General features: G+C 39.0%; 3 protein-coding genes across 5 annotated transcripts in view; 2 read left to right on the forward strand and 1 right to left on the reverse strand.

Annotated features, from left to right (window-relative positions):
- Positions 1 to 181: 181 nt before the first annotated feature.
- On the forward strand, positions 182 to 12,903 carry wdr31 (WD repeat domain 31). Of its 3 annotated transcripts, none has more exons than XM_088993791.1 (11): positions 182 to 392; positions 1,142 to 1,204; positions 2,240 to 2,372; positions 2,452 to 2,526; positions 2,636 to 2,780; positions 3,131 to 3,231; positions 3,315 to 3,382; positions 4,469 to 4,610; positions 5,718 to 5,886; positions 7,073 to 7,260; positions 12,765 to 12,903. In XM_088993791.1, exons 2-10 carry the CDS (start codon positions 1,158 to 1,160, stop codon positions 7,255 to 7,257), a joined length of 1,065 nt encoding a protein of 354 aa, XP_088849917.1. In that variant the 5' UTR covers positions 182 to 392; positions 1,142 to 1,157; the 3' UTR covers positions 7,258 to 7,260; positions 12,765 to 12,903. The 3 variants fall into 3 exon arrangements, with proteins under 3 accessions (XP_088849917.1, XP_088849916.1, XP_088849918.1); XM_088993790.1 differs by lacking the exon at positions 12,765 to 12,903 and adding an exon at positions 8,180 to 8,842; XM_088993792.1 differs by lacking the exon at positions 12,765 to 12,903 and adding an exon at positions 8,414 to 8,842.
- bri3bp (bri3 binding protein) lies at positions 8,941 to 14,431 on the reverse strand. Its single transcript, XM_088993793.1, has 3 exons — positions 14,150 to 14,431; positions 13,165 to 13,267; positions 8,941 to 13,081 (listed from the first exon to the last, which is right to left on the reverse strand). The coding sequence occupies exons 1-3, from the start codon at positions 14,324 to 14,326 to the stop codon at positions 12,669 to 12,671; spliced, it is 693 nt and encodes a 230-aa protein (XP_088849919.1). The 5' UTR covers positions 14,327 to 14,431; the 3' UTR covers positions 8,941 to 12,668.
- Positions 14,432 to 14,871: 440 nt separating this feature from the next.
- stpg2 (sperm-tail PG-rich repeat containing 2) overlaps positions 14,872 to 19,132 on the forward strand; it is a 40,255-nt gene continuing 35,994 nt past the window's right edge. The window contains exons 1-6 of the mRNA XM_088993794.1: positions 14,872 to 15,222; positions 15,299 to 15,402; positions 15,693 to 15,818; positions 16,572 to 16,745; positions 18,095 to 18,204; positions 18,291 to 18,402. Of these exons, the coding sequence (XP_088849920.1) occupies positions 15,114 to 15,222; positions 15,299 to 15,402; positions 15,693 to 15,818; positions 16,572 to 16,745; positions 18,095 to 18,204; positions 18,291 to 18,402 (735 nt within the window). The 5' untranslated portion in view covers positions 14,872 to 15,113. The remainder of the gene's footprint in view (positions 15,223 to 15,298; positions 15,403 to 15,692; positions 15,819 to 16,571; positions 16,746 to 18,094; positions 18,205 to 18,290; positions 18,403 to 19,132) is intronic.

The raw sequence follows: 19,132 nt of genomic DNA on the forward strand, positions 1-19,132 counted from the left end.
ACTTGTATGTTGAAGGGAAACCAGAAAAACAAGAACCAAACATTTCAACAATAAACAAAGCATTGGTGTTGTGTCCCCAGTGGCAGCACGTGAAAAGTAGAGAAAAGAAGACAATCACATTCTCATGTATTTTTATTTTTATTTTCAAGGCGGGGCCATTGCCCTGATGACCGGCTTTTAGTCACGTGACCCGCTCAGTCTTGCTTAGCTACGGAGAAAGCGTCGTTCTCTCCTCTTCGGTCTCCAAGGAAGATGACGCTTCCAGAACTATCCCTCACGCGTCCGGGACCAATTTTCGGTTCCGAAAATGTCATGTCGGTCTGCGGGGAACCGTTCAGGGGGTGTTCGGAGGGAGATTCGGCCGAGTTTTAACGCCTTCAAGGCGGTCGCACGTGAGTGTTCAAGATTAGTTAGCATGCTAGGTGGCTAGCGGTCGCATGAGGAAGACTTCTGGCTGGACTGCTTGGTATACGGGTACACAAAACAACCACTACTAGTACACTACTTCTACCTGGAGTCACACCACACAATATGTCTAACTTTCTTTGTGAATGTTGTCGATGATAGCAGTTGGGCGACGGCCAGTGTGTCTTGCGACGGTAATAGGATTTAATTGCCTAAGAAGCTAAGATGTGCACCTGTTTGTCTGGTGCGTGATGTAACCTCGCAAGTTTATGGCTCTTGGTAGTCAACAAAAGAACACTCAAATGTCACGTTTAGGGACAAAAAAACCGTGAAAAAATATAACAAATTGTATTACAGGCAAGGTGTGGGCGAATCGTTAGTTTGCCAGCCTCATAATTTAAATGTTTAAGAATTCGAATTTTGGCTTAGGTCTTCTTGTGTGATTAATTTCCTAAAACAAAGACACTGTTGCACGTTCCCAAAAAGAAACGATTTGCATAATTTCGTTTAAGTGATTTTGTGGGTAGCCAAACAATTCTGAGGCCTTGTCTGAAACCTAAACCTGTGCTTGTTTGTTTTAAATTGTTGTTTAATTGTTTTATTGTTTCTTTGTATCGTCCTAACAAGAACTACTAATTCATTGTTGTTAATGCCATTGTCTGTTCTTTGGTGACTGTCACCCAGACTCACCTCCAACAAAAAGCTAAAGAAAATGCTTGTCAATGTGATGTCACAGGATTTGAGATTCGCAAATGGGCAAGCTACAGAGCAAGTTTCGCAAGAGATCTGAGCTGTACAGGTGAGATGTCTATCTCTCAGCACATTGTTACTTTTGAGTGCCCCAATTGTTACTTTTGAATGCCCAAACCGGCAAGTTGGTTCCGATTTTGCTTCTTGTGTTGCGAGCTAAGACACAAGTTTCAATTGTATTTATGTGCCCCCTGTTCAGCGTATTCATACATGGACCTTAAAGGACAACCGACGCCTCCGGACAAGTTGTGTCCATAATTTGTAAAATCACTTCAAATGACTTCTACTGAGCGTGTTTTACAAATTTTCCATGGAATATAGCTATATTTTACGTTTTAAGACTTGCGCTGAATATTCACGAAGTCTTGTTTTCGAGTTGATGACAATGCCTGATGTGACGTCACGTCTGGAACGCCCCCTGACAGAGAAAGCGACACACAATGCATTTTGGGTACTTTGTTTGGTCTGAAAACTTCGTGTTGATGGCAAAATTAGAAGGGAAACACATAAATAACGCGATGGTGAATAGTTGTGTGTTGCACCAAGACTACTATTTGATACAAGTTGACACAAATTCCCAGCAGACAAATCAGCCCATTTCCAAAGGAGCTTGGGCCCATCTTGTGCATTTTCTGGGCGCTACATTGGAGTCCAGACGCCTCAAAATGAGACGGAAGGACTTCTTTAATCGATTGCAAACATTTATGCTTTCCTCTTCAGAACTATTTGAATCATATTCATAACTGGATGAGTAACAAGAAAGCATCTTCTCCGAATCTGAAGCCATTGTTATGATTTTCGAGCAAGGCAAGACGTCCTGGCGTGACGTCACGAACAAGGGGGCGGGACTTTCTCAAACTGTTTTGGGACACTTTAAGTAATTTTTATTAGTGTTTTGCATTTGACTAAAAATATCAGGCTGTGTTGTTTTGGGTATTTTAGATGCTACAAAACCTTTTTCTGATGTCAGTTAGGAAAAAAAATCGGTGTCGGTTGTCCTATAAGATGGAAATGACTTTTTCACATGGCATTAAGACTCATTTTCTTCTCCATGGCTATCACACATTTCCTCTTCCATGTCCAGGGCCTCAGAGGGTGAAAAAGCAGACGGTGCATTAGACAGCCAGGTGATTCAGTATGAACCTGCCCATCACGGCTCCGTTAACACTATCACAAACCTCAGCGGTGATCTATGTGTTTCGGGAGGCACCGACCAGGTCGTTGACAGACGCTGAAGTTTGAATTCAGTCACATTTCATACCAATGGCTCATAAAACATATCGCTGTGCTATACAGGCGGTGGTGGTGTATGACTGGAAACAAGGCCGCATGTGTCAATCATTCCAGGGTCATAACAGAGAGATTACCAAGGTAAATTCGGTATTGTGCATTGGAGGGGCTGGAAGCGCTTGTTTTAATTCCTATATCACACACATATAGACACACAAAAAATACCCTCTCTCTTGTGTTTTGAATGCAGGTGGTGTGTTATCCGGGCAGCACATGGATCTTCAGCGCCTCACGGGACAAAACCGTCCAAATGTGGGACTTGGACCAGGGCGATGAACCCATTCAAGAGTTTTGCGGGCATCAGTTAGTGGTCAACGGGCTTGCCATTAGCCCTGGTATTCACCGTAGACGCACGCATGCATGCTTAAATGCACACACACGGACCAATCTCAGGAAATGCAATCTCAAAAGTATAGTTGTGTTGTGAGAGTTATTGGTTGAAAATCACCATTTTATTAAACAATATATGTCGTGATGTTTGAGTCAGGAAAAAAATGTCAAAAAGGTTTTTATTCAAAATGAATCACACAAGCGTCTATGCATGTAAAAATGGCTCAAGTACACAAAAGTGGTGAACATTTTTTTTTAAAAAGATCTCAATTGTAGTTTTTATCTTAGTCTAATTTAACATTTGACAGAGGCTTTGTATTGTTCTGTATGATTGATTGCCATTGCGTTGGTTTAGATGGGAGGAAACTGTGCACGGGTTCCCGCGACAACTGCATGTGCCTGTGGGACATTGAATCTGCAAAATGCGAGCAGAGACACAACATTTCCAGAAACCTGGTAGGAACGATGCACTTTGATACATTTTCCCCCGTCCATTAAGCCCATGCGATACCTTCAACCTCCTTTTGACAACGGCGTAGGTGACACATGTGTGCTGGGTGCCAGGCAGCTCCTCGGTCGTCCAAACATCGGAGGACAAAACCATACGGTACGGACAGGTTTTGGCACTGCAACTATTCAAAGCAGCCATTGTAGATTTTGAGATTTAGTTTGATTACGACATACTTGTGTCGGCCACATACCAGCAAACTTGCAGCACTTTCTTTCTCTTTCAAAAATGGAACTGCTAATTTTGCTTTGTAGTTGTTAACCACACATTTTAAACTACAAAGCGATATTGGGGAATGTAAAAAAAATAATAAATTAGAATAAAGTCAAATGGAATAATAATAATAATAATAATATTTAATTTACAAGCGCCTTTCAAATCACCCAAAGACACTTTACAATTAAAAGAACAATAAACAACACAACAATAAGACATATAAATACAATTATAAATAATACAATCAATCACAGGAATAGCTACAATGCTATGAGTCCATTTTTAAAAATAATAGTCATGCATTTTATTTCTAAGCGCCTTTCAAAACTCTCAAGAACATTTTATAGTCATGGGATAAGATTTTTTATTTCTGCGGGTGAGCAGCGGCAGCCATTCACGCCCGCGTTGACTCAACCCGTAACTAACACAAACTCACGGCACTAATGTGAGTGTGTATATAGACATACAATACAATACAGTACAGTACAATAAAGTTACTTCCGGGTTGAGTGAACGCTGGCGCATGTGGCTGCTGCTGCTCACCCGCAGAAAAATATCCTGTGACTATAAGGCGCTTAGAAATTAAATGTATTATTATTATTCATACAATACAATACATTCAAATATATATAGCGCTTTGCCAAAAGCTGCAGCTGCAACAAAGTGCTTCACATAATAGTCAACACAAAGCAAAATAATAAACACAACAGGAACATAAAAACATGGAAGAATTTTTAGAAGAATTGCATGAATGGTGTGTATATAAATTTTTTTTGAAAAAAGATGTAATACTACAAATTTGAATTCAAAATATTCAAAGAATAAAATTGTAATTTACAGGGGAAAAAAAATAAAATAAATAAATAAATAAAAAAACCGAAACATCTCAGTATAAACAAATAGACCAGATTTTCACTCTAAAGTTTTAGCATTTTTATGACACAAATGTCTGTTGTGTGTGAAATACAGAGTGTGGGACAGCCGAGCGTGGCAAGTGACCAACACATTTCCGGCCAAGCAATACATCCAGACCTACTGTGACGTTTCTGACAATGGAAATTACCTGGTGTCCAGCAGCAACGGTTTCGGTGGCCAAGGCTGCGAGGCCACGGTGAGATTGTGTCCAGTCCGAATTTTGTTTTTCTTCTCTCCAACTTATAGGATATACATCAAAATATTGGACCAAGTTTGTAGGAAAAAAAATCAAATATTTGGAGACTAAATTTTACAAGAACATGTTTTCTCGCAGAAGAATGAATCAAAATATTTGTTATGATGTAAAAACAAATACATTTGTAATAGGAGATTTGCATTGTGACATAAGATAAGAGTTGAAATTTTACAAGATAAATATAATGACAAAAAAATGAGGACATGTAATATTGTTACTTTAAAATTGAAATATTTCTGAACTCATTCACTGCCAGACGCTGTGCAAAAATGTGTCCACATCAGTGCCAGGGTTTTTGTCATTTTCACTCAAATTGCAGGAATATTGAGTTTTAGGACTAAATAAACATTCAATGCAGCGTAAGAAACCTTAGACTCGCTTCTTTCATCATGAAAAAAGAGTTAATTCCTAAGTTGTATGCGTCTGGAGATATCTGATCTTAAAATAGGGGCGGCTGTACAAAATACAATACATACATATTGATTTATATAGCGCTTTCACAACAGCTGAAGCTGTAACAAAGCACTAACATGATCAAAAGGCAAATGCTGCCACCACGTGGAAGGGAAAAAACATTGCCAGAGGTCTGACTGGCGCTTTATTGACACCCTTCAGCAAGAAAAGCCAAAACCTGAACGAATTCGACAATGGTGCTCTGTCATATTGTCAATTCCTGAATAAATTCGTGAATGGCAGTGAATGAGTTAAATGGGTCTTGGTTTCCTAAAAAAAATAATGTGAGATAAAAGTGTAATTGTTTTTAGATAAAATAAGATAAAATGAGTAGAATAAAATATTAATATTACAACTGTAACATACAGGATATCAGTCGGGGACAAAATTCCAAGGATAAATTTATACTGAGCAAATGGTCTAATCAGAATTTGATGTTGCAGCAGGAACGTTATAAAATTCATAAATGTATTTATATTTTTACCATTTGCAAAAAAGATATGTGCACAATTAATTAAGTTACGTTGACACACACAGAGAAACTACATTTTAGAGAATCAATTTGTAAACATGTCCCATGTTGTATGTGGTCAGCTGTGGGATCTGCGTCAACCAGGCTGCAAGGTGGTCGAGTACCGGGGCCACTTGCAGACCACCGCATGCTGCGTCTTCTTGCCTGTGCCACCGGGAGGCAGCGGCGCCGCTCTAGTGGCCACATCCTCCCATGACAGCTCTGTCAAAGTGTGGGATCAGAACTCAGCAGGTATGACAGAACTCATCACGTTGTGTATTTGATAGTTGGGCCTTTAGTGTTGAAAGTTATAATCTAACAGACGCATGTTGTAGAAAAAGTACACGATCAATAGCCTTACAGTGATACCTCGGCTTACAAACCCCTTGGCTTACGAACTTTCCGGTTTACGAACGTTAAGTTTATGAAAATTTTACTTTGGCATACGAACTTTTTTCGGGATACACACGTAGCTGCCTCAATGAGTGATGTGTCGTTTGCGAACGAGCCTGTTCATCTAACAACAAAATGGCAGATGACTGTTTTTGTCCTCTATTCCCTGCCCCCAGTCTTCACTTAAAGCCACGTGATTGGTCAAGAACGCAGCAGTGGGGGTTACAGATAGAGAGAGTGAAGCCGTTCTCCAAAAAGAAAATTGCTGCCGACTTTTTTTGTCCTCTATTCCCCGCCCCCAGTCTTCGGTTAAAGCCACATGATTGGTCACGAACGCAACAGTGATGAGAGGTGGTTTAAACATTTAAGAGACCGGCAGACGACAGTGAGAGAATTTCAACTTTTATAGTTCAAAGACAGAGTGTAGACTGGAAGGTTAAAATATCCCATCAATCAGGCTCCACAAACAATCCGCACAAGCCATCTGTACACTTGATGCAAAAAGCTATCAACCCAGCTAAACAGAACACAATTGATAAGGAACTAGATAAAATTATCACAGAGAAACAACCTACAAGGGATCATTCCTCAAGATGGTAAAAGTAGGTTACGTTCCTCATCAAGTGTTTGATGCTGAGGAAACCATCCACTCCATTCCATCAAGCCATCGACCATCACAAAGGTAAATAAAACGACTTTATTACACAGTACAGTTTATTTCTTTTATTATAATACCATAGCACATTTATTACACATAAAATAAGGTGTATTTTGTGTTGTTTTAAGGCTTAGAAAATTAGAAAGTAGGAAATTATGTTTTACGGGAACCTTGGAACGAATTGTTCTCATTTTGATGGTTTCCTATGGGAAAATAATTTTTGGGATACACACTTTTTGCCTTACACACTCTGTCTGGGAACCAATTAAGTTCGTAAGCCAAGGTATCACTCTATTAGCAATAAATGAATACAGTTTGCTCCAGGTAACATTAAGACACGACGGTTATGTTTTTGGCGTCATACTCACATCTCTCGCTCTCTTCAAGCTTGTTTAGCCACGTTGTCGCTCGACGGCGCCGGTCCCCTGGTGTCATTGGCACCCAGCGACACCTCCAATGTGCTCTGTGCCAGCTTCAACAGTGGAATTCATCATGTCCAGCTTCTTCAAACATCACAGGCGGCTTCGGGAGCAGCTACCGATATTGACGTTAGAGTGATGTCCCGCTTCTAAAAGGTACCGTTTTCTGTTTCAACGCGCTTCCAAAATCATACAAAACCATCACAAGCAACCTCAGCAGGTCTTGTGGGACTTCAGATCAGTTGAGTATTCACATGACTGATTTAAGAAGTATTAGTATAACCATCAAACAGGAATTGGAAGTTGATAAACAAACATACAAGCATCATAGGATGGTGATTCACAGTCTTAATTTTAAAACAAAATATGTAATATGTTAGAATTGACATTCCTTGCCATTCTACAAAATATCTCCAAATTCAAAATTTTCTTTTTTTTTTTTAAACTAAATATTTTTTGGTGGGTGAACAAATAAAATAAACAGAACTCTTCCTTTGAGCATGATTAAAAATAAAGCAGAAATACAAAATATCTGTACTCTTTGTATTGGATTGGGTTAGCCTTTATTAGTCTCTTAGTGGAGAAATGTACATTTCACAGCAGCAAAGTGATGAAGGTAAGCGGAAAGGACAGGAAGAAGTAGAAAGACAAATTACAGGACGTACTGTAAAGGCAGCCATTCTTGCAGCACCATATTTTCTGGAATAACAAAAAAAATCAATTGAAGAATTGTAACTCTTGGGGGTATTTTAAATTAACTCATTCACCACCATTCCTGAATTTATTTGGCAATTGAAAAGCATGGCGTGGAGCGCCATTCCTGAATTTGTTCGGGTTTTGGTTTTTCTTGCGGCGGGGTGCTAATAAAGCGCTGGTCAGACCTCTGGCAGTGTTTTTCCCTCCCACAAGGGGCAGCATTTTTCTTTTATACAGCCACCCTGTATTTCTAGCTCAGATAACTCCAGACTCATATAATTTAGGAATTGACTCTTTCTTTCTAATGAAAGAAGAGGGTCTAAGGTTTGTTACGCTCTATTGAAATATTTATGTACTCCTAAAACTCAATATTCTGTAGGTCCTGCAATTTGAGTGAAAATGACAAAAACCCTGGCACCGGAGTGGACACATTTTTGCACATCGTCCGGTAGTGAATGAGTTAAACAACTTAGATATGGAAGGTTTTATCCAAAATTATATTTCACTAACACTGATATACAGTACCTTGGCTGCATTCATTTTGACATGTCAACCTGAAAGTTGCCTAGTGTCACAAAAATGTTGTGTTCTACTTTTTTTTTTTAACTGCTAGATTTTTGGACATTTCATGACCCAAAAAGGGATTGAATAGAGGATCCAGCCTTCAGTCATTTTGAATAGCGCTTATCACCCTTACGAGTCACAAAGAATTGGAGCCTGTTCATCACAGGACAATTGTGAATGGAGACAGACCCTGAATCAAGCTACCAATGACCCAGTTTGGTAGACCTGATTGTTGAAAATGTGGATTCTTTTTGGAGTATTATGCACTTGTCATCACACTAAAGCCAAATAGAACATTTTTGTAGACGTGGAATTATTTTGAATATCATCCATTTTTTTTAGATGAACAGATTTGGAAAATAAAGCCAAAGAACTAACTATGCAATCATAACTAGTGACATTTAAAAAAAACTATGGAAATGTAAAATCTAGAGTAGAAATGATTGCAAAATGCAAAATAAAATTGTTTTCAACATGCCACCATGGTGTTTGATTGACAGTAAATAAAGTATAGGTGTAGCTTATAACCTCCATGTGCCGGTGATCTGGTTCAAATAACATCCGACACACTTCGTATTTGTTTTAAATTCATTTAAAGTTGACATTTATTCGCAATTGGTCACACACACACACACACACCCACAAAAGTACAAGATTCAATTGCTACCCAGTGACATGTTTGCATATAAACTCACGAAAACATACACACCAAATCACAGTTTTGAACTTTCCACATGGCCTATTCTACATGTACAATACGGCAAAACGAGAAAAAAAATGGGAAATTTGAATATAAAAATTACAGATTCAAGTTGGCACATAAACAGAAAAAAGGCTGCATCTGGAATAACGGGAACAGTGAGGATACCGTTAAGATTATTCATTAAATAAATACTGTACTGACATTTTTAAATAAGGAATAGAATGTCATAATGCAGTAGTTGCAAAAGTGGAGGTGTTTAATCCTGTTCCTTTCAGTGTAAAATCCCACAAACGCTTGTGACCTTTTTTTGTAAACTTGACGCCTTATCAGCTTAACACTAGATTTTTTTTTTACCAGTGAAGAAAAAAAATATCTAAGCTGACTTGACATTTTCATTGAAAAACAAAACTAAGCAAAACATGCTGGAAGTTATCAAACATCCATTCATCAACTGCAACGAAAATGTTACTTGCACTTTCACATATATACACAAACACGACTGAAACGGTTGGGCTAAAAGATGCAGCCTGACATGCATTTCTTCAAATAAAAATATCTTTAAAAGCCCAAAAACTCATCATAAAAATGTGATTAACTTCGCGTGACCCTCAGAGGGCTGTATAAAAAAGTGGCCCCAACGTAATAGTAATAATACACATGCAATTGTTTTTTTTTTTTAAATATACACATCCCCTTCATATCACTTAAAAATTAACATGCTGCTTTATTGCATCATGTATAAAGTAATTAGTGCAAGAAACTACTTTTTCTGTGGTAATAGAATGTATAATCCATCATTATTGATTGAAGCAAACATATTAATTTTGGATAATTTAAAACCATTTGAAACATACGTAGTTATGAATTCAATGCAATATGCTTGTCGAGAACATATAAAGATGTGCGATGTTATTAGTTGCTTCTTTGGACTTGGTGCGGCATCCAAAATGGCGTTTCAAGAGTCCACATTCCACGACAAGAGAATTCACCAACTGTTCATAGTTGGGATTGGGCAAGGGAGGCAAATCTGACATTTCATTAAAAAAAAAAAAAAAAACAATAATATGGACACGCTTATTTCATTGCAGCACAAAAAAAGCTAATATGCTTAAAATGTTTAGTCCAATTAGTCCCTGAGAAGAATATTGTGTATACATAATGGGAGACATTCCTGTAATGATGCAATCACATAAATATGTGCATACACTCAGTGTGGACTAAAGTATTCAGAACAGGGGGCAGTGTGGGACATATAATGTACTCTTTGGTGGTGTACATTTATTTCTAATATATTATATTTATATTATATTATAATTTATAATACATTTATTTTAAGTAGAGAACCTATACTACTTGTTTGACAGCCAATAAAAGGGTCTTTAAAAAAATAAGATGTACCTACAGTGGCTTGAAAAAGTATTCATACACCTTGAACTTTCCCACGTTGTCACGTTCTGACCCCTAACATCAGTATTTTATTGCCATTTTATTTGCAAGACCAACACAAAGCGGTTCACAATTGTGAAGTCAAAGGAAAATTATACACAACTCTAATATATTTCCTTGTACTAAGTTCATCCTGTCTACTTGATATCTAATATTAAGCAGATTCTTTACTTACAGACAGTGTAGGTGACGAAGGCGGAAGTAGTCGCCGAAACATGTCAGCTAATTGAACACCTACACTGTCTGTAAGTAAAGAATCTGCTTAATATCTAATTTTTTTTTTTATAAAAAAATGAAAATTGCAGCATGGCCCCCGTGTCAATACAGGTTACATCCGATTTACGACCGGCTCAATTTACGACCACCTATACTTGCGACCATGACCCCCAGACCGTATTTTTAAAATTTTACGGCTGGCACCGCAAGATGCTAGCAGGCCGGCAACGAGTACGACAATTTTGGCCAGCCAGCCAGCGTCTCACTCTCGCACGGCAATCGAACCGTGTGATGGTACCAGAGGGGGAAGTTTGCGAGTCATTTAGCCTCCGAGTCTCTATTCAACATTTTGAATGTATTTTGATTTACGACCATTTTGACTTACAACCGTTTGGTTGGAACGGAACTCAGTCGTAAGTCGGATGTTACCTATACTTGGTGGAACCACCTCGTTGCAATTGCAGCTGCGAGTCTTTTGGGGTATGTCTCTATAAGCTTTGCACATCCAAAACCTGGAATTTTTGCCCATTCTTCTTCGGAGAACAGCCCGAATTCAGCAAGATTAGATGGAGAGCATTTGTGAATTGCAGTTTTCAGATCATGCCACAGATTCTCGATTGGATTTAGGTCTGGACTTTGACTTGGCCATTTTAACACAGGAATATGTTTTGTTTTTAAAATCATTCCATTGTCATTGGCTTTATTCTCAAGTCTTTTAGATTGGATTGTATTAGCCTCACAGTGGAGAAATGTACATTTCACATCAGCAAAATTATGGAAGGAAGAGGAAAGGAAGAAGTAGAAAACTAAATACAGGAGCTGCGTCATCATATATAATTTTGCTTATACTTCACAATTGTGGACCGCTTAGTCTTGGTCTTTCACATAAAATGCCAATAACATATATTTGTTTGTGGTCAGAATGTGACAAAATGTGGGAACGTTAAAGGGGTATGAATACTTTTTCAAGCCACTGTAGTGATCTTTGTTGCCCAGATATTCATTGATCATGTAATATATTGAAAAGCGGGACTTTTAACATAATACTGTGGTACCTCCAAAGTATAATTTAAAAATTTGAAGCAAGTATCTGCCTTCAATGTCTGTCAGTTTTTTTTTTTAATGAGCATGTGCTATGTCAGCGCTCCTCACAAACCTCACTTCAGTCAGCATCGAAGGATGACTTTTTTGACAAGGGGAGGAGAAAAGAATTTTTGAAGTCAGTGTCAAGTACTTTTGTAAATCGTGTTTCAGTGTTGTGCTAGTTAGAAATGTTGGCTAGCAAGTAGTCATGGGGATCTCAGTGGTTACTGGTTAAAGTTCTTTCAACTTTACGAGGCCCAAAATAATGCCTTAAAATAGAATTCATCTCCCCGACTGATCTCATCTCACACATCGGAGTGATAGAAAAATAAACAAAAATCAGCAAGTGTCTTCTTTTGCGGTGAGATATGTTTCAGTTTATATTCAGAGAACTACTTTCGAGCAGAAAATTATGATCGGTGCATCCTTAGATCCAATTCATCCTCATGGTTTCGTTTTCACTAACTGGAGTGAATTGTTATTAAATTAGAGTCTACAAACTTTCCGATGAGTCAGTGGACGGAAACAATTGAATCATCCGACCTCTTTCCCATAATGCATTGCAAAGATTCAAATCGTGAACAAGTCTGATGTGAAAACCAATCACAGAGACTTCCGTTTTAAACACATATGACAGGTAAATGTTAAAATGTGACATTAAACTTGGCCTCTACACCCAATAAAGGTTTTTGACCGAGTTCAAGGTGCCACTGTTGTAAACACAAAATGGAGGGGCGTCATGCAAACAAAACCTTAAAATACTTGAGGACAATAGGCCATGAACTCAAGTAGGTGAAATTCTGATCGGACGTTTAAAATACCGGCGGAGTATTCGCTGCGGCTTCTGCTGATGCTTTTACTCGTCTATACGCTCCAGGCCATCGATGACCCGACTCAATCGGATGTTGAGCAGGCGTATCTGAGTGTCCAAGTGATTTATCTTTTCCTCTAGTGAGCTGGTGCCGCGTCGCCAGTACACACCCACGGGACCCGTCATGAAGTACAGCGCCATGATGACGCACAGCGGCAGCACTGCGCGCTCGGGGTCGCCCTCGAACTTCTGTAGCACGTAGAGGCAGGCCAGAGCGAGCAGAACCACACGCGCCAGCCAAAAGAAGCGGCCAAACAGAATGTTCAGGACGTAGAACACGGCGCCCAGGAATACCGATAGCAACCACAGGGCTGCGAGGGCCCCGGCCATGAGGGGTAGGGTGCGTGCCGGGTTGCCGCTCAGGGATGTCGGGCTGAAGTAGTGACTCAGGTTGGATGCTGCAAATTGAAGGAAGGCAACAAATTCAGAGGTAAACCTAGATTTTAGTTACATTTGCGGAGCTAGCTTCCATTTAACTTACAATCAATTCCCATCACATCGAGAAGATCGGCCCAAATTTTCCAGATAGTGTCAAAGAATGAATCCACGCCTTGAACAAAACGCTCTGTTGCTTTGGCGAAGAACTGGAGATAAACAGAGCAATTGCCATCACAACATGTATTTAAAAAAAATACACGTTTCAATCTTGAGCAGTGTTGTAAGCCATCCTCGCAGATAAACCCTAAATAGTAACCGTTTTCAATTTTCCAGACACACAGCATTTTCTGGAGAACCGAGCTACAACGAATGGCCCAAAAAATACATGTATACACCAAGTTAAATTGGTTAGTTTTACTCCCTGGTGCTTTCGACTATCTTTGTGACTGCTTTATTTCATGTACATGATAGTTGTCCATGTTAAGCGCTTTGTTACAGCTTCAGCTGTTGTTAAAGCGGTATATAAATCAATATGTATTGTATTCTAAGTTTCGTGCTCTTCAAGAAAAACGCTCCCAATCTAAGCTTCAGCTTCGTTCTCTGTCCCTCTAAAAGTGCCTTGACCCGATGCACCAGTGCGGAGATATAAGGTGGGGCGAAGGCAAGTACAAATAATAGGATCTTTATAAGAACAAACATGTTCAACCGGGGAAGTGTTGCCGGAATATTACTTATGTGCTCGAGCAAATTCGCTTCGATATCTTGGGCGACGAAACGCACCGGATGAAGCGTCAAATGCTCGGGTATTACATCAGGGTGTGACGTCACAAACAATTCGAGCTCTTTGAAATAATTCAGAAATAGGCAAGCGTTGTTCGGTAAACCCAAACTGACGCTTTTGTGGGTGTTTTTACTTTAAGAAATATTTTAGGTGTGGATTTCGACCATAACGCGTTACAAAATGGCATTCTCGAGACAGACAACCCCCCCATATCCGAATGAGCTTGATTTCTTCGTTAGCCACTTTAGCATCACACTCACACACAAGAAGGTAATTTGTTACATCCGTGCACATCCCACATGCTCACCTTGTAAAGGCCTCGGATGTTCTCTTCGCCGAACACGTTGCTCAGCGTCTGATAGACGCCGTTGGCCGCCCTTCGGAAGCTATTCTGGTTGCTGGTCCGGCTCCTGGCTGCTTGGGCCATCGAGAGCACGCACGCGGATAGCACCAACAAAAGCAATATACCCGTTGTCGCCTTCATGACCTGATTAATTGTTATAATGTAGGTGATGAGTTGAAGATGCAAGAAAAAAAGATGCAGCCTTGCCCAGTCGTCGGTTGAAGCCTTTGGGGGTTAACGACGGCGTGGCGTTCAAGATACCCTAGTCAATTGTAAATTTCGATTCCAATCAATGGGGATTTGGGTCAAGAACATCACCCTGAGTGCAAATTCTAACAACAGTGCTTCCATACGTAGTTTATATTTTAATTTATCGACTGAGTTTCCCCAAAAATCAACGCATGCAAGTTTACATTAGAAACAATATATTTCCCATAACTGTTTTATACATTGAATGCACCATGAAATAGTTTTTCATAACTCAATGCCGCCCTCTATCGAGAGACACGGTTAATGCACCCATATAATTATCGATCGAAACCATGCACGATGCTAAGATTAAAATAATATATTTTAAATTTTAAAATAAAAGAAAGCAAGTAAAAGGATCAAAATGGAGAGGCGATTAGTTATTGTCAAAGATATTTCAAGCAAAATATCTTGACAGAGAACCCCTCATCCCCACACACACACGACGTCTCATCAACACACATTGTGTGGCTTTTAATGTCCAACCACTAGATGGTAGACTGCGATTGCTAACGGCACGTCGTCGAGTGGTGTCTTGACTACGACTGAGTTGAGTGCTTGAGAATTCAAATGGTATCCTAGAAACGATATAGACAGGAGCCCAGAAAAAAAAGCTGACCTCATTAAACACTCTCTCATTAATGTGCAAGAAAAGAGCGTAGCGTGGAAGGTTTAAAACATGTACGGACGTGCTCCAAGAGTAACCTTCTTGCTAAATAGTGAGACCTCAGCAACAGTCGGTCCTGGAGCATACAACCTAAATTCAACTAGACACTCCACAGCGTCTGGTAGGACTGATTAAAAGTCAAAAACACCTAAATGCAGTTTTAAATGTCTAAATACGGGTTTATCCTCATTGCATAGATGGCTATGCTCCGTTTTTGTCCTTGGCGAGCAGACAACCATTAATAAGTGAGTCCTGTGGAACAGAACCAGGACCTGGCTACTATGATATCTCACCTTTGAAGGTAGGATGGATGCCTCGATTTGGTATTATTAATATATTAAAAATAATAATAATGATTAATATGCTGTATATTGTGGCACTCAACTACCCTGGTTATCATAATTTAACAACTACCATGGTTATCATAATTTAACCCTCGTGTAAAAAAACAAAGAAACAATTCCAATGAAGTGTAAAACAAATGAAAACAAACCAATAATTTGCTTCTAATAATTGGTTTCTTACTTGACTTCCGATGCAATTTTGCAATACAGTACTGTGTTGTTCAAAAATTGTCAATTGTCTTTTTAGCTAAATGTCCATGGCGGCTGCAGTCTTCGGAACCGCTCCAGGCGCTTCGATGACCTGCCGTGTGAAGGTCCAGGCCCAGGGGCGTATGATATTGTCTCACAGCCTGCTGCCACCAGCCACAACAATGTGAGAGCTCATGCAAATGTGGCCTTGATTGGTGGCAGTCGGGTAAACAGAGTAATGGAAACTAATAATATCCAAAAATATTTGACATTTTGTCTTCATTTAGTTGGGATGTTTTGTGGTGTCACATACCCCTCAGAAGGACACAATTTAATTGTGGTATTTTGCCTTTTAGTATTTTATTTAATGTCATTGAGAGTTCAAGATAAATCATTTGACATCAAACGCAAACAAATTATTTGAGTGTTGAACTTCTTGCACAGGACATGAACCTTACAATATTTAATGTTTTTTTTTCATCTCTTCAACTGATGGGTGTAGTAGATGTTGTGAAAGGATTCAAATGTCTAAAGGCTTTTAATCCATAAAGATTAAACATGATAGGACAACTTTATTTAAAAATGTACACACATATCTTCACATATTCGACATTATTCTCGAACAAACACATTAAAAAGTGGATAAAGAAAAAATACTCAGATTTTTTTTTCGTTTTCTTTTCAAACTCATTAAAAATATTAAAGTCAAACAATTTGTGATAGAACATAATAAAAAAAATATAAATAGTTTCTTTGTTTTTTTTCACTTCAAGATGGCACCGCAAGAGTGGCTACCTTTCCAGCAACTCCTGTATTTTGTTTTTCGACTTCTTTCTTTCCTTTCCTCTTCCATTCATCACTTTGCTGCTGTGAAATGTAAATTTGTCCACTGCGAGACAATTAAAGGTAATACATCCAATCCAATTTCTCTTTGCAGGTGCATCCCGCTAAAAGTTTACTGCAGCACATTGCTAGCCACTACGATGTGCCATCTATTCCCTCCCCGGGTCAGGCGTGCGGCTATGAGGAAGACAGGTCGGGTGTACTTCGAAAACAGGAGCCTCCGCACAGAGACACGACCCTAGGCCCAGCATACTACAATCCTTTTAATGTAGGTGTTACTTCCAATGTAGTCCAAAGTAACCTAATGCTTCATATATTTGATATCTAATGCATAAAACAATCACCACACTATTGGGTTACCTCTCCAAATCAAATGACATGCCTCATGATGGCAACTCCACAATTAAAACGTACACAATTAGAAGTGAAACAACAAAAATAAAAGACGCCAAAATACTGTATTTTCTGATTTATAAGGCACACCCAAAAGCCTTGAGAAGCCCCTGTAGAAGTACTAATGTACCACTAATGTACCACTAATGTAGCGCCTTATAAAGTGGTGTGACTTATACTTAGAAAACTTTTTATATTTCTATATTTATAAAACTTATGTCATTCATTGACGGTGCGCCTTATATGTGGAAAACATTTGAAAATACAGCATTCAACACATTTCCCCCTGTAGAAGAAATAGTGCCTCTAATGTAGCGCCTTATAATGTGGTGTGTCGTTATATTTGGAAAACCTTTCTATATTTCTATATTTATAAAACTTTTGTCATTTATTGAAGGTGCGTGTTATACCCAGTTACATATTATATGTAGAAAACGTTTGAAAATACACCATTCATCACATTACCCCCTGAAGAAGAAATAGTGCCTCTACTGTAGCGCCTTATAATGTGGTGTGACTTATATTTTGAAAACCTTTCTATATTTTTTATATTATATGTGGAAAACTGTACAATATATAATACAATAAGCTTTTTAGCATAAGGAGGAAAACACATCTAATTTAAACAATGCATGTTGCAAACTCCCTTCAGCATTTAAACATTGTCGATTATTACAAGCCCTGTGTTTGTTGCTCTATTTTTAAAAGCATTGCGAGACCTCAAAAAGCAATTTGCACATAAAGACCCCATGTTCGCGGCAACAACATCAGCGCTCGCTTGCATCCGCCTGCGAGCCATGCAGTTTCGAAACGCAACTACTTTATCAAGAAATCTTTTGTTTGGCTGGCAGGGATAGTGGAAGGATTGAACCTGCAATCTTGCTGTGTGCTCTCAATGTTGAGATGGAGAGCAGGAGACAGGAACCCCGTGGAATTTTTCCCCTTTGAGTCAGACTTAATAGTTCTTCTTCCCGCTCTTCCCAAGATGTGTTTGAGTGAACAGGGACGGACAGCCAGGTCACGGAAAACTTATCAAAAGAGGTCTATTTAATCTGGGGAAAATGAGATGAATGCCGACATGTTCACCTTTGACTCCGTAAGACAACGCAGTTAAAACATAAATTAGTCCATTGTATTTTTTTTGAACCATCCATTCACCTTGGTGTTATCTCAACCTCCTCACCACAGTCTTATAACACATTTTTTGGGTCTTTTTGTCTCCAGGCTGAGAAGACCCGTAAATACAAAGGCATATACTTTGGCAACATGGCAGGCAGGAGAGATCAGGTGACCAATGATGAAAGTCCGGGGCCGGCCCACTACTACCCTGAAATGTGAGCATCATCTACCACACTATGATACATGAATATTTTTTAAGTGACTTACGATTTGTGCTTCTTATCTCAAATGTTCATATCAGTGTTCCTGAAACGCACTACGAAAACGTAAACATGCAAAAAGAGGGGAGGGTCAAGGCGGAACTTGTCATTCCTCGGTACCACCAATTGTTGACCCAACTGGAACACAAGAAGGCAAGCACATTTTTTATGATAATCACACGATATGATTTGTGATCAAAGGGTCTTAAAAAATTAATACATATATTATCTACAAAATGAATTGGATTTGGAAAATATTTTGAGTCACTATCGCATTTGTGGAAATGGTTACCCCTCCCAATTAAAATGATATGGTCTGCCTCCACTTCCTGCTTGAACCAGGAAGTGGTCTGCGAACTAGCAAGAAATATTGCAGCATTTTGAGGCGATGTTTAAGGCAGATACCCCACCACTCACCTTTTTATTTGAATATGACTGAAGCCATTATTTTAAGAAGCTGGTGATATTAGAACCCAAAAACATTTTAATGTGTATACAGTAAAGTCTCGTTATATCGATATCGGATATATCGATAGTCCCGGTTATATCGATACTATTTCTATGCACGCACTGAGAAAATTACATGCAAACAGGGTCGGATATATCGATAGTCCCGGTTATATCGATATTTTTTCGGACTCCCTTGAATATCGATATAACGAGACTTTACTGTATTTTGCTCATTCACTGCCAGACGATGCGCATAAATGTGTCCACTCCAGTGCCAAGGTTTTTTGTCACTTTCACTGAAATTGCAGACCCACAGAATATTGAGTTTTAGGACTACATAAACATTCAATGCAGCGTAAGAAACCTTAGACTCTCTTCCTTCATTAGAAAAAAATAGTTATTCCTAAGTTATACGGGTTTGGAGTTAGATGAG

This window comes from Hippocampus bargibanti, linkage group LG04 (assembly GCF_051943395.1).
Source record: "Hippocampus bargibanti isolate YZ-2025 linkage group LG04, ASM5194339v1, whole genome shotgun sequence".
Classification (NCBI taxonomy): domain Eukaryota; kingdom Metazoa; phylum Chordata; class Actinopteri; order Syngnathiformes; family Syngnathidae; genus Hippocampus; species Hippocampus bargibanti.